The 15,410-nt window shown below is 36.4% G+C and overlaps 1 protein-coding gene across 1 annotated transcript; it reads left to right on the top strand.

The window, feature by feature from the left end:
• Window positions 1-1,478: 1,478 nt before the first annotated feature.
• LOC115994456 lies at window positions 1,479-13,868 on the top strand. The gene is made up of 13 exons (XM_031118623.1): window positions 1,479-1,803; window positions 1,876-2,034; window positions 2,142-2,390; window positions 2,494-2,613; window positions 3,330-3,410; window positions 4,166-4,261; window positions 5,351-5,446; window positions 5,774-5,827; window positions 5,910-6,113; window positions 11,092-11,217; window positions 11,696-11,761; window positions 12,114-12,413; window positions 12,888-13,868. The coding sequence occupies exons 1-13, from the start codon at window positions 1,741-1,743 to the stop codon at window positions 13,362-13,364; spliced, it is 2,091 nt and encodes a 696-aa protein (XP_030974483.1). The 5' UTR covers window positions 1,479-1,740; the 3' UTR covers window positions 13,365-13,868.
• Window positions 13,869-15,410: the final 1,542 nt, after the last annotated feature.

The following is a 15,410-nucleotide window of genomic DNA, read 5'->3' as shown; positions in this document are numbered from 1 at the left end:
TTGTATTGTATTGTAATAAGCAATGATATATTAAGTGCCAAAAAAAAAAAAAGTAATGATATATTATATTAGAGAATAAGACTTCATTTGTTAAAATATATTTTTATATTCTAACCCAAAGTTGAAATTCATTTTGTACCATTTGGAATGGCCATAATTTTTCTTATAATTGCATAAATCAGTATAACTAACCTATTTATTTTGTCTTGGTCAAAATTTTGACCTGTAAGGCAATGTACTAATCAATTCCACGAAACTCATATCATTTTGAGTTGTATAGATTAAATTTTGACGAAATTTTGGGTTGTACATATATATGAGATTTTATGAACTTTTGTATTTCTTATACCTTTTTAACATTATAAACTTTTTAATGAATTTTTGGTTGTTGATGAGATCTCAAAAACAATGAACTTCTTATAAAGTTATTGTTTCATATATATATATATATATAGAGAGAGAGAGAGAGAGAGAGAGAGAGAGAGAGAGAGAGAGAGAGAGAGAGAGAGAGAGAGAGAGAGAGAGAGAGAGAGAGAGAGAGAGAGTAATTCCAAAATGATACTATGGGATACAGAAATTTAATAAGGTAATAATACCACGTGTCATACTCAAGGTCGAGGAAGCCAATACAGTTCCGAGGAGTCCATACACCAGGACGGTAAAGTCGAAGAGGCAAGTTATGGCCACGTCAATAGCACATTACCAGAGAGGGCCACACTATAGAGAAAGAACTTCAGAGAGGGGGTTAGCCTTGACATGATTGGAGGGATGGTAGTTGCCACCACATTTAATGCACCCTACCAAACTCCCTGGTAGTATTTATATGGAGAAGACTCTTCAACAGTCCTGTCTTGGTTGCCGCAACTCACAGAAGACTTGAAAGAGTATCTGATGGGACAAGCACTTGAGTAGTGGCCTACATAATCAACAAATGGAGGGCCAAGATCAGGCAAAAAAGGCTATATAATGTGAGAGATCCTCTAGGGATGGGGAGGAGGTTCATTTGAGAATTGAAAAGAAAGTACTGTAGCATTAAGAACTGAAATTGTATTCAAGTTTCAAAGGAATATAATCAAGAACTACCATCCTCGAACTTTAACTGAGGAAGAATTTCTTTACATAAAGCTTGCTTGTTTTTGTCTTCTTATCATCTTTCCCATTATAAGTGTTGTCCCGGTCATTGAAGTCTAGTTTTCAGCCCATTTTCTACAAAAATTCATTACATGGCCTCTTTTGGCCTGAATCCATTTCCCTTTTGGGCTTAAGATTCAAAACCTGCCCTTACAGGTACATTGATAAAATATTTGTTAAACCGAAATGGCCCCTAAAATTCATCAAAGGGATTTATTTATTTTTGTTACGTGACACCAACGAGTAATATACTAATATTAGGAAAGAAGGAAAAAAAAAAATCATTTATTAATTTAAATTTGACATCATTTTTATTATATATTAATTAATATCCATTAGAAAATGATATATTAATTTCTCTAATAACATCTTCTATGTCAGGAAGAAGTTTTGGTTTTTTGATTTAATTTGTTGACAAATAACAGAATAAGGAGAAAACGAACATCCTAGACTGGTTGGCGAGTTTGGGCAGCCCGAACTGGTAGAGCTCACATCACACACAACACAGAGAGTGCATCACTCTCTCCCTAGATTGATTGAAGACTAGCTTTTACCAACTGCAGCTGAGTCCTGAGAGATAGAGGGAGAGACTCAAAAAATTGAATCAGTATGAGGAAGCGAGATTTAGCCATTCTCATGCTCGCCGCTTTCGCCATCTTCTTCTCTCTTCAGGTACCAATTTCAACTTCACTTCCAATAATTCTCTGTGCAAAACCCTAACTAAACCATTTCATTTTCTTTCAGCACGAAGGCGATTTCTCATTCCGAGAGGCGTGGATGCATCTCTCCGATGAATACCCTATCAAATTCGAATCCGAGCGCCTCCCTCCTCCAATCGTCACCGACCTCAACGGCGACGGCAAGAAAGAAGTCCTCGTCGCCACTCCCGACGCCAAAATTCAGGTCCAATTTCAAATTTTAATATGTGTTATCATGATCATTTGCAATTTGATAAATATTAATTTGATGAATTTTTTTTTTATTTGTGTGATGTGTGTGGGGGGTTTTAGGTTTTAGAACCACACTCGAGGCGTGTGGACGAAGGGTTCAGCGATGCGCGTGTGCTCGCGGAGGTGAGCCTCTTGCCTGAAAAAGTACGCATTTCGTCTGGGAGGCGTGCTGTGGCTATGGCTGCGGGCGTTGTTGACCGAGAAAGGCCTGGACAGAAGTTGAAACAGGTCCTGGTTGTTGTTACCGCGGGTTGGTCCGTGATGTGCTTTGATCATAACCTCAAAAAGCTGTGGGAACACAATTTGCAGGTTTGTGGTTGTGGTTGACTGGTTTCCATTAAATTATTTGTAGTGGGCTTAACTGGTACTAATGGGTCTATTGTGAGTTCTGATTCTTGTTACTCATTGGCAGAATGATTTCCCGCATAGTACTCACCACAGGGAGATAGCAATATCGATTAGCAGTTATACCCTTAGGCATGGCGATGCTGGATTAGTGATTGTTGGTGGAAGAATGGAATTGCAACCTCATGTATGTTTTTTTTTTTTCTTCTTCTTCTTTTGTAATGTAGCGCACAGAAAAGTCAGTAGATCAACTCATTGAAGTTATCTTTACTCTGTTTACTGTTAGAAATAGATAATGTTTTACATGGTCTAAGGAAATGGACCCAATCTAATCGGCCTGTGATTTTTCATATGATTAAAGATTTAGAAAAATTAGAAAAACAGAGTGAAGAAGCAACAAATAATACATATAGTCATGTATGGCCTCATTAATATGCCTAGCTGAGAAGATTGTGTCCTACCTTAGGAAAACCATTGTTTTTTGCCCATCCCTTCAAAAGAATCAATAAAAAAATTTGATTAGCGGATACAGTTTTCTTTTAACTTATACATCCTAGACACCAAGGTATTGCCTGATCTTACTCAAGTCTTTATTTATTTATTTCTTTTTATAAGTAACGGAAAAAATTATTAGAAAAAAAAAAAAGAAAAAAAAGAAAGAAGAAAACCTAGATTAAATTAAGCTTGTACATGCCAATCGGATTTTAGATTGCTGTTCCTGTAGTCCTTGTTTTGAGAAATCATTTCTTTGAGGAAATGAAAGCCAAACTCCTTTTCATGTTAATCTACTGACTTCTCAGCATTAACTATCTTTGGTATGGAACTTTATCTATGTGCAAAATTGAAGACTTGCAGTATCATTGATCTTCAATGCACTTGCAAATATCTTTGTTACTGTTTCAGATTTTCATGGATCCTTTTGAAGAAATTGGGATGGCAGAAAAAATTGCTGAGCAACATAGAAGAAGTGCTACTGAAAAGGAGGTATAGCATGTTTTTCTCACCTAAGGCTTTGTATGAATTCTCCTTGAGAAGTACAGTCTACAAATCCTGTCAGGCATAGTAAGAAAGATGGCAATAGGAGAACAATTAGTTTAATTGGACTCAAGCCAAATTTTTTCCTCAATTGGTTACCACTCACTAGTTCAACCTCAGGTCATATGCCTAAGTCTAAACATCATCCAATTATTTTATCAAAATTGAAATGTTTTTTTAGCCTTGTGGTTTTCCACTATTTATTTCATCAATTTTAGACACTTCTCAGATAATTATCTTTATGGGCAAAGTTTTGAGAATCAGACTGTTTAATAATTGGTGGAAGCTTCCACGTCCTGAAGTTTGGAAAGCAGAATAAGGAAAGAACTAGTGCCTCTTCAGGCAATTTTTAAACGGTGAAATGAGAAAATGTATTCTTTGTAGTGTACTTACCTCTCGATATATTAGCGTCCATGCTTTCTTTCCCAATTTCGAGCTACTCAATTCAATGTTCTAATTTTTGACGTATGGCGTATTCAATACCAGAAATAAAATGGTTTAAGTGACACCAATGAGCTCTAAATTAAATGACATCTCTCCTTGTAAGAACAAGGTGGAAGGTGAGGTCATGGGTTCAAGACCCCCCCCCCCCCCAAAAACTAGAGTGTGTAATTACCGATATATGTTTTTTTTGTGACAGTTCTCTTTATTTTCAGTAGTGAAGAAGATATATTGATACTTTGTGTTTTGTTTGTCCTACTTAGGCTCCTGAGAACGCTGGAACCGTGGATTTACGCCATTTTGCATTTTATGCATATGCTGGTCGGTCTGGTATACTTCGATGGGATAGAAAGAATGAGGTGATCTCTTTTGTAATTTCTTTTATCTTATATCTTGTTTGGGAATTTGTAGGCCATTTTTTTGGGGAAAATGATATCCTATGCATTATCATATCTTAGAGTGGGAAGTAGTGGGAAGGGGATGGGAGGGTTTAATGAGCCTTGTTTGGTTTTTTCATTTTTTAAATGGGGAGGTGGAATGGTTTGATGGGATATGGGGTTATCTTATTCCTCCAAACCCCTCATTTTTAATTCCTCCAAATTGAGGGAATTTGGAAGGGGGAGGGTTCCACTTATATTAAAGACAATTTTCAATTTTGCCATTGATGTCAATTATATCTATTTATTTAAAAATAGCAAATGACACTCATAATTGTCAATTTATGTGACTATTCCCCCTCCTCTTTCCTCCCCTACTTAATTTTTAAAAATCCAAATGAAGGGGAGGGATATCTTTTCTCCTTCCTCCTATTCAATTTTTTTTAAAACATCTAAATAAGGGTAAGGGTAGCCATTCCCCTCCTCTCTCCTCTCCTTCCCCCCCTTACTCTCTACTCTCCTCTCCCTTCAAACTTTGAAACACACGGTTAAAGTAACTCTTCTTTGAAAAACAGTTATGCTGATTACAACTCCTTGATTTTGTCAATGAGCTCTAGAGAAAATTGCGCTTCTCCCTCTCTTGTAATGAGATGGAGGGTGAGGTCATAAATTCAAGATCCACAGAGTGCAAGTGTAACTTACTAAATTTTTTTTTAATAAAAAATAAATAAATAAAAAACCCAAATTTTATTCACTTGAAATTATGTGCCATTCACTTTTGTTGCAAATTCTTGAGATCTAGCTGAAATGATAATTCCTCTTGCCACAAGAGTGGGCGAAGGGTGAGGCTATGGGTTTAAAATCCATTGGGTGTGTGTAACTCACTGCTAAAAAATGTTGCAAAAAATACTTGCATGTTCAAATTTTAGTTTACTTTATATGTGGCTCGTTTGACTATGTTGTTGTCATGCTGGCATCTAATTAATTAGTAGTGCCTTCATACTTCCATATATGTATATATAATTTTTTTTTGCCTTATCTAATTACTGATTTCATCTTTCGGTGGCTTAGAATATTGAAGCACAATCTTCCGATGCGTCACAGTTAATTCCACAGCACAACTACAGGCTTGATGTTCATGCTATGAATAGTCGTCGTCCTGGAGAGGTAATCATTGAAGCTGTTCAGTGTGCATATGTTCTATGCATTGTGGTTACTTAATATTCTGATTTGCAGTTACTTTATTTTAGCCTTTTAAATACAAAAATTGTGTTTCTGGCCTGAAATCTGACTGAAACAGCTTCCATGAGAGAATCTCTCTCTCTCTCTCTCTCACACACACACACACACACACACATTTTTGCATTTAATTTAAATTATGTAAGGATACTGCTTTTCTTCTTTGTGGTTTTGACATCTTGTAAGATTTATTGTTGGATGGCAGTAATTTTTCTAGGTTAAGGACATCTTCCTAATAATAGTGTCATATTGTAGTTTGAATGCAGGGAATTCAGAGAATCAATCCTTGGAGTAATGCCACATCACTGGGTAAGTATTTGAGTGATAAAAATTATCGTTGTTTTTTTATTATGATAGAGAGTGATGACATCATACATATTATTTTAATCAGGATAGGAGAGAAGATACTTTGTTGAAGCTGGGACACTTCAGGCGGCACAAAAGGAAAACCACAAAGAAAACAGCTGGAAAGTCCACAAACTACCCTTTTCACAAGCCTGAGGAAAACCATCCTCCAGGGAAAGACTCAACTAAAAAAATTTCAAACCTGATTGGACAGGCTGCAAATTATGCAAATTCAGCAAAGACTAAGAAGGTAAGATTTGCCATTTATCAATATATAGTCATTAAAATCACCATTAGAGGTTGGCTCATTAGAGGATTTTCTAGATTGATGTCATCTTGACTGATTGTCTATTGTATCCTAAGCACACAGCCAGTGCCTGTGTTCTTAGGCCTTTGGTTTTTTCAACATTAATGAAGTGTTATTACTTACCCCAAAAAAAAAAAACTCCCTACCATTAGAGGTTGCCTCATGCTTATATTGTGTGCGTAAGAAAATGCCATCAACAAAAGATGCATGAGTTGCCAAGTTGGTTCATTGTAGAAAATCCAAATAATATGTAGCAGTATGTTCCTTAGATTCTTTTCAATGGGTATCTAACAATATTTTTCATCTACTTTACCAATGAGCTGTAGCTCAAATGGCACATCCTCCACCAACTAGGAGGTGGAGGCTAAGATCATGGGTTCAAGACTTAGTGCAAATATAACTTACCCACAAAAAAATTATTTGTCGTTGTCTTTCTGTGTGTTGGCTAATATATAGACTGGTCACCTTTGCCTTTTAATTTATATAGTCTATGTTGTATGATTTATATTTTTGATCTGGCGATAATGTTCATCTTCATTTTCATCATCCTACCCCTTTCCCAGTGCAACCACATTACATAAAATACCAGGATGCATCATTCTTTGTAAATAGAAGCATGGCTCCCTAGTCCTATAGGGAATTACCCCATGGCCGCATGACTCATCTCATTTATAATTTGATTCCATTCTCGTAACATGTATCACTTTCTAGTCATGATTATACTAGATTTTTTTTTGGTGGGTACATGAATAAGGTGAAGGTACTAGTTTAATATTAGGATGCATTATTTCAATAAAATTAAATATAAAAAATTATATCCCCCTCTATATATTAGTCAATATAAGTGAGCCACATACCCACCGCCTTGTTACTTGAAATAGTGAAGAGCATTCGATTGCAGATATGATAGGCTCTTTGTTTTAGAACCTAATTTTCCTTGTTTGTAATTCTTTAGGAAAGCTTGCGTATCCTTCTGTATGCTTAAACCTTTTATTTATTTATTTTTTTTTTTTTATGATAATTTGATATTTTGGGGGTGGGGGGATTTGAACCCTTGATGTTTCCGTTGGAAACACCAAGAGGTGCCATTTGAGCTACAAGACTCTTGGTGTATTCTTAAAGTCTTTTCTCTAAACATGGGGGCTTGGATATTAGAAGCATGATATATTCAACCAAGTGTTGTTGGAAAAATTGCAATGTCATTAAGTAGTGGAGAGAGATGCACTAAGATATTCGATAAAAAGCATGGTAGTGAGTTTTAGGGGAAGGGGGTGTTCAGGGATGGTGAGTGGTCCATATGGTGTAAGCCTAAGGAAGCACATTAGAGGTGGTTGGGGGAGTTTTTTTTCTAGATTTATTAGATTTGAGGTGGGAAATGGCACTCGTATTAACTATAAAGCACGAACATGGCCAATTGGGTGACTTACCTCTGTATGACACATATTGGACATTGATACTGTGCAGACATGCCAGCCAACGTGTCCTGTTGTATCCAGATAATTTTTTTTTTTAAATCCAGATACTTAATTAAAAAAAAAAAAAAGGATACGGCCCAGACACAGTGGCAACACAGAATGATAGACACAGCAATGAAGGGGAAAAAATCCACACGGAGATCTCTCTCTCTCTCAATCTGGAGCCATCACCTCTTGCTCCTCTTTTTCTCTCCCTCTCTCGCTGTTGATCAGTGACTTTGGAACTTGATCTCAAATCCCTCCATCCATATTTTACGTTAAGTGCCCATAAGCTTGCCACGTGTGTTTAGTTCTTCTAATAAAAAGTTGCCACATTATTTTTATCATGCCATCTGGCATCATTTTATTGGATGAATTAAACACATGTGGCAAGCTTATGTGGCATTTAACAAAAAATATGGACGAAGGGGCTATTGATACAAATAAAATATAACTTTAGGAGGTATATTCAAATTCTGAAACTGCAGGGTATAAAATTCAAATACACCTAAACTTCAGGGGTGTGTTTTGCACTTTAGCCTAACTTTTATGCTACAACTTTTGTCACAATTCTGATGTGGCAGACTATGAGTGATTGTATGTCACTTTTACATGAACTCATCACTCAACCATATCCACATCAAAGTTGTGACAAAATTTGTAGGTTGTGGCACAAAAGTTTTGTCCACACATGTTCTCTTTTTTATATAATGAACACTATTAGTATTAGCACTCTTTTTTTTGAGTTACTATGTTTATTGTAGTTATTTTTTCTCTTGGCTTGTACTTTTAACATTATTTTGTAGGTCTCAATGTATTTCTTTACTATTTACTATTGCTTTTAAATGAAATCTAGATAGTTTTTTTTTATTCTTATTGATGGCTAATACTTAATTTTAAAACTAAAATAAACATAAATTATGTCCAAAAATATATATAATAAATATTAATTAATTATTGCCGTATTGTATCCTAATTTTTTCAAGAAATGCCATGTTGCCGTATCCTGTATCATGTCATAACCCATATCATGTTGTTTGCTTTTGGCATGATTTATGGTGCGGGTAAAATGTTCTAAATGAGGCTTTCCCAGAATTCTATTGAAGTGTGTGGTCTAAAATGTCTTATGTGGTAGGGTGAGCTGGAACAGTGTCAGTTTTCATAGGGATTTTACCTTCACTAGAGTTTTAGATGATTAAGTGTTGAAAGTTTTTTCTTCTTTTCTTGATATAATCTGTTCTTTTAAGATAAGGAGTGCAGGTGAAGGCAGGAAATGATGGACACCATACAGAAGCCAAGTTTTTAAATTTTTATTTTTTATAGGCAAAATTTTTCTACAATGTTCTACATGCCAGTAGTGATTCATCCTTCCTTTGGAAAAATATTTGGAGGGTCATGGTCCTCAAAAGAGTGGCATTTTTCACATGGACAGCAGCATTAGGAAAGATCTAGTGAGGGACAACGTAAGGAAGATGAATATAGTTTTTGTGGATTGGTGTTACATTTTCAAGAAGAGTGGGGAAACCATAGGTCATGTACTATTTCATATTGATATTACTTGAGGATTGTGGTCGATGCTGTTTTGTCCATTTGGGATCTATTGGCTTATGCCTAATAGGGTGTTGGATTTTTAACTTGTTGGAAGGGATGATTTGGCTGGCATTGGAATATAGATATTGGGAATGCCATCCATTGTGGCGTGGTGTACTTGGAGAGAAAGAAATGCTCATACATTTGAAGAGAATTAGAGGTCAATTTTGGACTTGAAAATGCTCTTTTTGCACTGGTAAGAAAGAGTGAATTGATCCAAGTGGAGGGAATGAAAAAAGTTAGGAAGACCAAAAATCACATTAGTAGAAGTATTAAAAAAGGGCATGTCAATCAAGGAAGTAACAGAGATTATGGCTTTAGATATAATAGAATGGAGGAAAAGAATACATGTAACCGACCCCAACTAATCTATTGAGGATCCAGAGCCTACCCCAAAATTTTGGGACTAAAGCTTTGTTTTTTTTGTTGCTGTATTGTTGGATGAGTACCTTGACTGGTCATTCCTTCTCAGTTTGAATTTCATGATTTGTTTAGTTTTAGCTGATATCTTTCAGGTGTATCTCTTCCTAGGAAGCACGGGTGTGCTGATTGGGCCAGCACACCCGAGTCGGATATGCATGGATGCACAGTGCGGCTGTGGACGTGGCTGCACGCACTTCCGTGGCTGGATTTTTTTTTTCATGCCGATACTGTCCGATTCGGTCCATAATGGGCTGAAACAGGCCCCTAATCAGTCCGAAATGAGCCGAAATAATTGTTTTTTAAAAAAAAAAGGTAAAATATTTCATCAAAACATAACGTTTTGACAATCTACTTTAAAGAAATAACCCTAAAATCATCTCAAAGCCTCTCTTGTTCTCTCAGTCTCCTTTCTCTCTCTCTAGCCTATGGCTCCAGCAGTCCAGCTCTCCCTTAGACTCCGTCCATCTCTCATTTTATTATCTACTAATGCTCTTAAATTGGTATATGTTTACCATTATATGAAGAAAAAAAAATTCTTAGCAATATATAGAAAATTTAAATAAAAATATATTTAATAATTTATTAATAAATGTATCCTGCCGCACCTATATCTTATTTTTTCAAAAATTTCCGTGTCGCCGCCCCACACCCACACCTGAACCCAAATCCACACTTGTGCTTCCTAGATCTCTTCTCTTGTATACTTCCCGAATACTTGGGTTCTACCCCTGTTTAGTGCTTTTTAAATAAATTGACATAAATTACAGAAATTTTTGATAATATTATTTTACAAGATAACACTATACAGCCCTGTTAAAGTATTGGGTTCATGTTGATGTAATGGCCTAATAGGCCCAGTTATCTTATTAGTCCATATTGGGCTAACCCTAGCTTCTAGTCTCTATATATACCCTATTAAGGGTTCACTGTAATTGATGACTTGAGTATGTAGTAAAGATGTAGCCGCTAAGGTTTTATTTTGTGGATGTAGGCCGTTGACCTAACCACATAATCCTTGTGTTCTTCTCTATTTCTTGCTTCCGTTTCTCTATATTATTTTATTCTCATCTTTAACTCCTCAAAAGGAAAGTCTTTAGCTCCCGCACTGGCCTAATGAGCCATTGCATGTATGCCTTGAAGACACTGGAATGCTTTTTATGAGAGTCTAACATCATTAAGTCTCATTTTGGACTTGAGTTGAAAGTTAATGACTTGGTAAGTTAAAATGAATTGGGGGAAGCTTAAGAAAGTTTCTAAACCAGTGTTTCCCAGATTGCTTTCGCTTGTTGTATCCACATGGGATTTTGAGCTTCATATTTGTGATAGTATTGATCACCAAGTCTTCCTCTGGCTTGGTCACCTTATAAATGTATATCTTGCTTATTCACAACTAAAAGAAGAGACTTATATTTTACAATTCCCTTTTTATATCCTGTTTTACTTTGCTGGTGCAGCCAGGACCTTATATTCCTACCATAACAAACTACACAAAGATTTGGTGGGTTCCTAATGTTGTTGTGGCTCATCAAAAGGAAGGGATAGAAGTCCTTCATTTGGCATCGGGTCGCACTGCTTGTAAGGTAATTAGCACAGACAGACACACATTCCATCAAGGGTTTTTTTTTTTTTTTTTTTTTTTTTTTTTTTTTTTTTTTTTTATAATATTTAGAAACTCAATCCATAGATTAAAAAAAATTGCATTAACAAGATATGCATTTTTTCCCCTCAGCCTCTTGGCTTAAGATCAAGTATGGAACAATTATGTTGTTGCTGATGTGAAGTCCTCTCCAGAGCTGTTAAACTTATTACATTATGTGTACATGGTGCAATTAGAACTCTAAAATGGCCAACTATTCATATTTGTCAAGTAAAGCACCCTGTTTATTAAAACAGCACTTCAATAGTCTAATATGTAGATCTTATGCATATATATGATATTTAACACCTTCCTGTTAACAAGTGCCATTTTGGCTTCATTACATTTGAGTTCTGTCATTTTGTTGTCATATTATCTTTAACAATTCCAAGGTTTTATGTGAAATTCATTGATTTCCACAGCTTCATCTTCAAGAAGGTGGCCTTCATGCGGATATTAATGGTGATGGAGTCCTAGATCATGTCCAGGTGAACTTTTGTTTCTTCTCTATCTCTAGTCTCATCTCAATTTCAGTAGGTTCTACAAAACTTTGAAATCATTAGTTGGTGTTTGAAATTAATGCCTCTTGCAGTGAGTCATATCTTGTTCAAGTTCTCTTCTTTAAGGTACTTATGCATTAATACTAGCCAAATAATTTCACGTTCTATCCTTAGGATGTGGTTAGTCTTGTCCCCAAATTACTGAATTCATCTAAATTTTCTGTGAGAGGGTGTACATTGATCAGTAACAGCGCTGACAACAATAAAAGATGACCACCATTTATTACAAACTGTTGGCTAGATATCTCGGTAATAAATGTCAAATCTATCATCTCTTCAGGCTGTTGGAGGAAATGGTGCTGAGCAGACTGTTGTTAGTGGATCCATGGATGTGCTGCGACCATGTTGGGCTGTTGCAACCTCTGGTGTGCCAGTACGAGAACAACTCTTCAATGCTTCAATTTGTCATCATTCCCCCTTTAACTTTTTACAACATGGAGAATTTTCGAGATACTATGGCCGAACAGCAGATGTGACTTCTTTAGAGGTAGCAACACCCATTCTCATCCCAAGAAGTGATGGTCATAGGCATCGTAAGGGAAGCCATGGTGATGTTATCTTCCTGACAAATCGTGGGGAGGTATGCTGCTAATCCTGATACATTGCCTTCTATTGTTCTCCCTACTTTGAAATTGGATCAAGGGGTTTCTGTTCTGGCACCAAATCAAAGTAAACTTTTCTGTTTCTACCAAATTATACTTTCACCTGGTGGGTCCTGAACCCACAACCTCATCCTCCACCTTAGGAAGGAGGTGCCATTTGAGCCAATGCACTTTGTTCTGTTTCAATTATAATATAGCATTTGGAGGCAGAAATATGGCCTTTATGGCAAGAGAGGTTGCCCCTAAAAGCTGATTGAATCTAATAGCATACAATTGGTGCATTTTTATTTTTTGTGCAATTTTATAAATTATGCTCAATTAGAAAAAATATGCTCATCACGATTAATGGAATGGGATTATTGTGTACTGTATACTAGTTGAACACCTCCTGTGGCATTACCCTGCATTACCGTTTCTCTGAATTGGAAACTCCAATATTCTATTCCTTTCAGGTAACATCATACTCCCCTGGCTTGCATGGCCATGGTGCTGATTGGCAATGGCAGCTCTCAACTGGTGCTACATGGTCAAATCTTCCATCTCCATCGGGTATGATGGAAGCTGGTACGGTGGTCCCCACACTGAAGGCATTTCCCTTGCGTGTGCATGATAATCAAGAACTGATTCTTGCAGCAGGAGATCAAGAAGCTGTAGTGATATCCCCTGGAGGAAGTACCTTAACAACAGTTGATCTTCCTGGAACACCAACACATGCCCTTATCTGCGAGGACTTCTCAAATGATGGACTCACTGATCTTATTGTTGTAACCCCTAGTGGGGTATATGGCTTTGTCCAAACCAGGCAACCAGGTGCCCTGTTCTTCAGCACACTGGTTGGTTGCCTTATACTTGTGATGGGAGTCATATTTGTCACCCAACACTTGAATTCCATTAAGGGGAAACCTCGTCCTTCATCTGGTCCTCGGTGAAACAAGTGTTACACTAATTGAAAATTGACAGCAGCTGGTAAGAGAAGCAAACATAATGGTAGAAATATTGAGTGAAAGTTCTCTTCTAAACCTGGGGAGTAGTGTGGGATAAAGGAGATTTGGGAAGAGAAAGAAGGTGCAGTGGTGTCTGAGTTTCTGGTGACATTTTGCTTCCCTTCGTACAACTTGTTTCTACTGTGGTGGTTCATTTACTTTGTAGGAGAAGTTGCTTTACAATATATAAATCTTATGTTGTCAGGGACTTAACAAATCGAGGTTTTCATGTAGCTTAAGAAATGTCCATGCATATAGAAAATTTTGGGATATAATTTTAAAATATATTTGTTTCCCTTGTATACTGTTTCTTATTCCAAAATTGCTGATCTCATCCTTGGAACCTACCATTTGTGGAAAACTTTATTGCTGTGATTAGTGGTTTTGGATGCCTTGTCTGCGGCAGTACCTACGATGCACTTGAATTAGAAAAGGCGGTATGTTGTGAAAGGGTTGACCTTATTTTCCGTATTTTTTTTTTTAAGGAACTTATTTTTGTTTTAACGAGAGAATGTTACATTACCTACTAACTAATGCAAATGTGGAGATTAAGGTCTTGTTTGGTTTGTCATTCGCTCATATCTCAACACTCATAACTCAGATTTCCTCACTTAAACTCATATCCCAATATATCATAGCTCTAAATAAAACCTCTAACTTACTCTAACGCTCGTTTAGTTGAAGATTTTCACAGTTTTCTCAAATTCAAAAATCCATCTTTCCGTAACTCAGTGGGTCCCACATAGCATTGATTGCACTGCAAAAGCACTACAACGACAACAGACTTTCCGCATTTAATACCTCTCTCCTCTTCACGCCCTTCCCACAAAATCTCATTAGCTTCTCTCTCCATTCTTTCCACAACTCCCACAATACATGATTATAAATACTAAGACATTGTTCATAATTCCATGGTTCTAACAAAGGAATAAGACAGAGAAACTTTTAAAATAAAAACATAAAAAGAGGCATAAACATAAAGAGTAAACACGAAGGGTATTCAAGAGTAAACAAGCATTCACAACCAACGCAGAGAGTAAACACAAAGCAACCAAAAAAAAAAAAAAAAATTGCTATAATGAGACATTGTTCTTAACCAAGCATTCATAGTGAAGAAATGGAGGGGAAAAAAAAAAATCAAGGCAAAACCCAGCAGCTTTGGGCATGTAAACAGATGGAGGGGGAGCGTTTGGGTCTCACCTGAAAATGGAATCGGTGAATGGAGTTTCGTTGGAGTTGGGCCTTGTGTTGATTAACGGAACTGGAGCAAAAGATTTTCTGATGGATTATAAGAATGCTTGTGGATCGGGTTGTGCTTCTGCTGTGGGTTTGGGAGAAGGGAAAAGGGAAAGTGATGAAGAAGAGTATGGTCTGGTGGTTGGGAAAGTAATGAGGAAAAATATTCGTTGCTCACAAAAGCCTGCAATGATGGGACGAGACATTGCTAAGGGACTCGAGTTTGCTGAAAATTTACAAAACTACCACTGATAACTCAAAACTCACTTGAAAACAGCCTCACTGTGTTTCTAAAACTGCTCACCCATCACTCAAGATTATGAGATATTATCACTAAGTTAATAGTTTGGAAATTCATCCAAACAAACATGCTACCCGTGGGCCCCACCGATTTTGGGTTATGAGTTAACAAAACTAGAATTTGTTAACTCAATTCAGGGAAATCCAAACAAAGTGTAAAACTCACTATCACTTGCCATCGTATATTTAAAATAAAAGGATATATCCAGTTTAAAAAGTACTGGAAGTAAGTTAAACTTGTTGTAAGATTGGGTGTAGACTTAAGAGTGTTTGCAAATATTTAAGTTTTGTGTCCTTCCAAAATGGCCTAAAGGCAAAAGGAGATAATTTTTTTTTTTTTTGGTGATAAACGAAAATATGGTTATTAGTGCAAAAAACGTTATTAGCACAGAAAACACAAGTCAATAGAAATATTTTTTGTGGTCAACGAAAATAAACTTATTAGAGCAAAAAACG

This window comes from Quercus lobata, chromosome 6, assembly GCF_001633185.2.
Source record: "Quercus lobata isolate SW786 chromosome 6, ValleyOak3.0 Primary Assembly, whole genome shotgun sequence".
Taxonomy (NCBI): domain Eukaryota; kingdom Viridiplantae; phylum Streptophyta; class Magnoliopsida; order Fagales; family Fagaceae; genus Quercus; species Quercus lobata.
Note: the sequence above shows the minus strand (reverse complement) of the source record. Positions and strands in the feature narration are given on the sequence as shown.

What these genes read in the sequence shown, in the direction of transcription:
- LOC115994456 (XM_031118623.1), top strand. Translation starts at nt 1,741, where the DNA reads ATGAGGAAGCGAGATTTAGCCATTCTCATGCTCGCCGCTTTCGCCATC. An exon ending in GATGGGATAGAAAGAATGAG is followed by an intron (nt 4,262 to 5,350) that starts GTGATCTCTTTT and finishes TCGGTGGCTTAG; the next exon opens with AATATTGAAGCACAATCTTC. An exon ending in GAGTAATGCCACATCACTGG is followed by an intron (nt 5,828 to 5,909) that starts GTAAGTATTTGA and finishes TATTTTAATCAG; the next exon opens with GATAGGAGAGAAGATACTTT.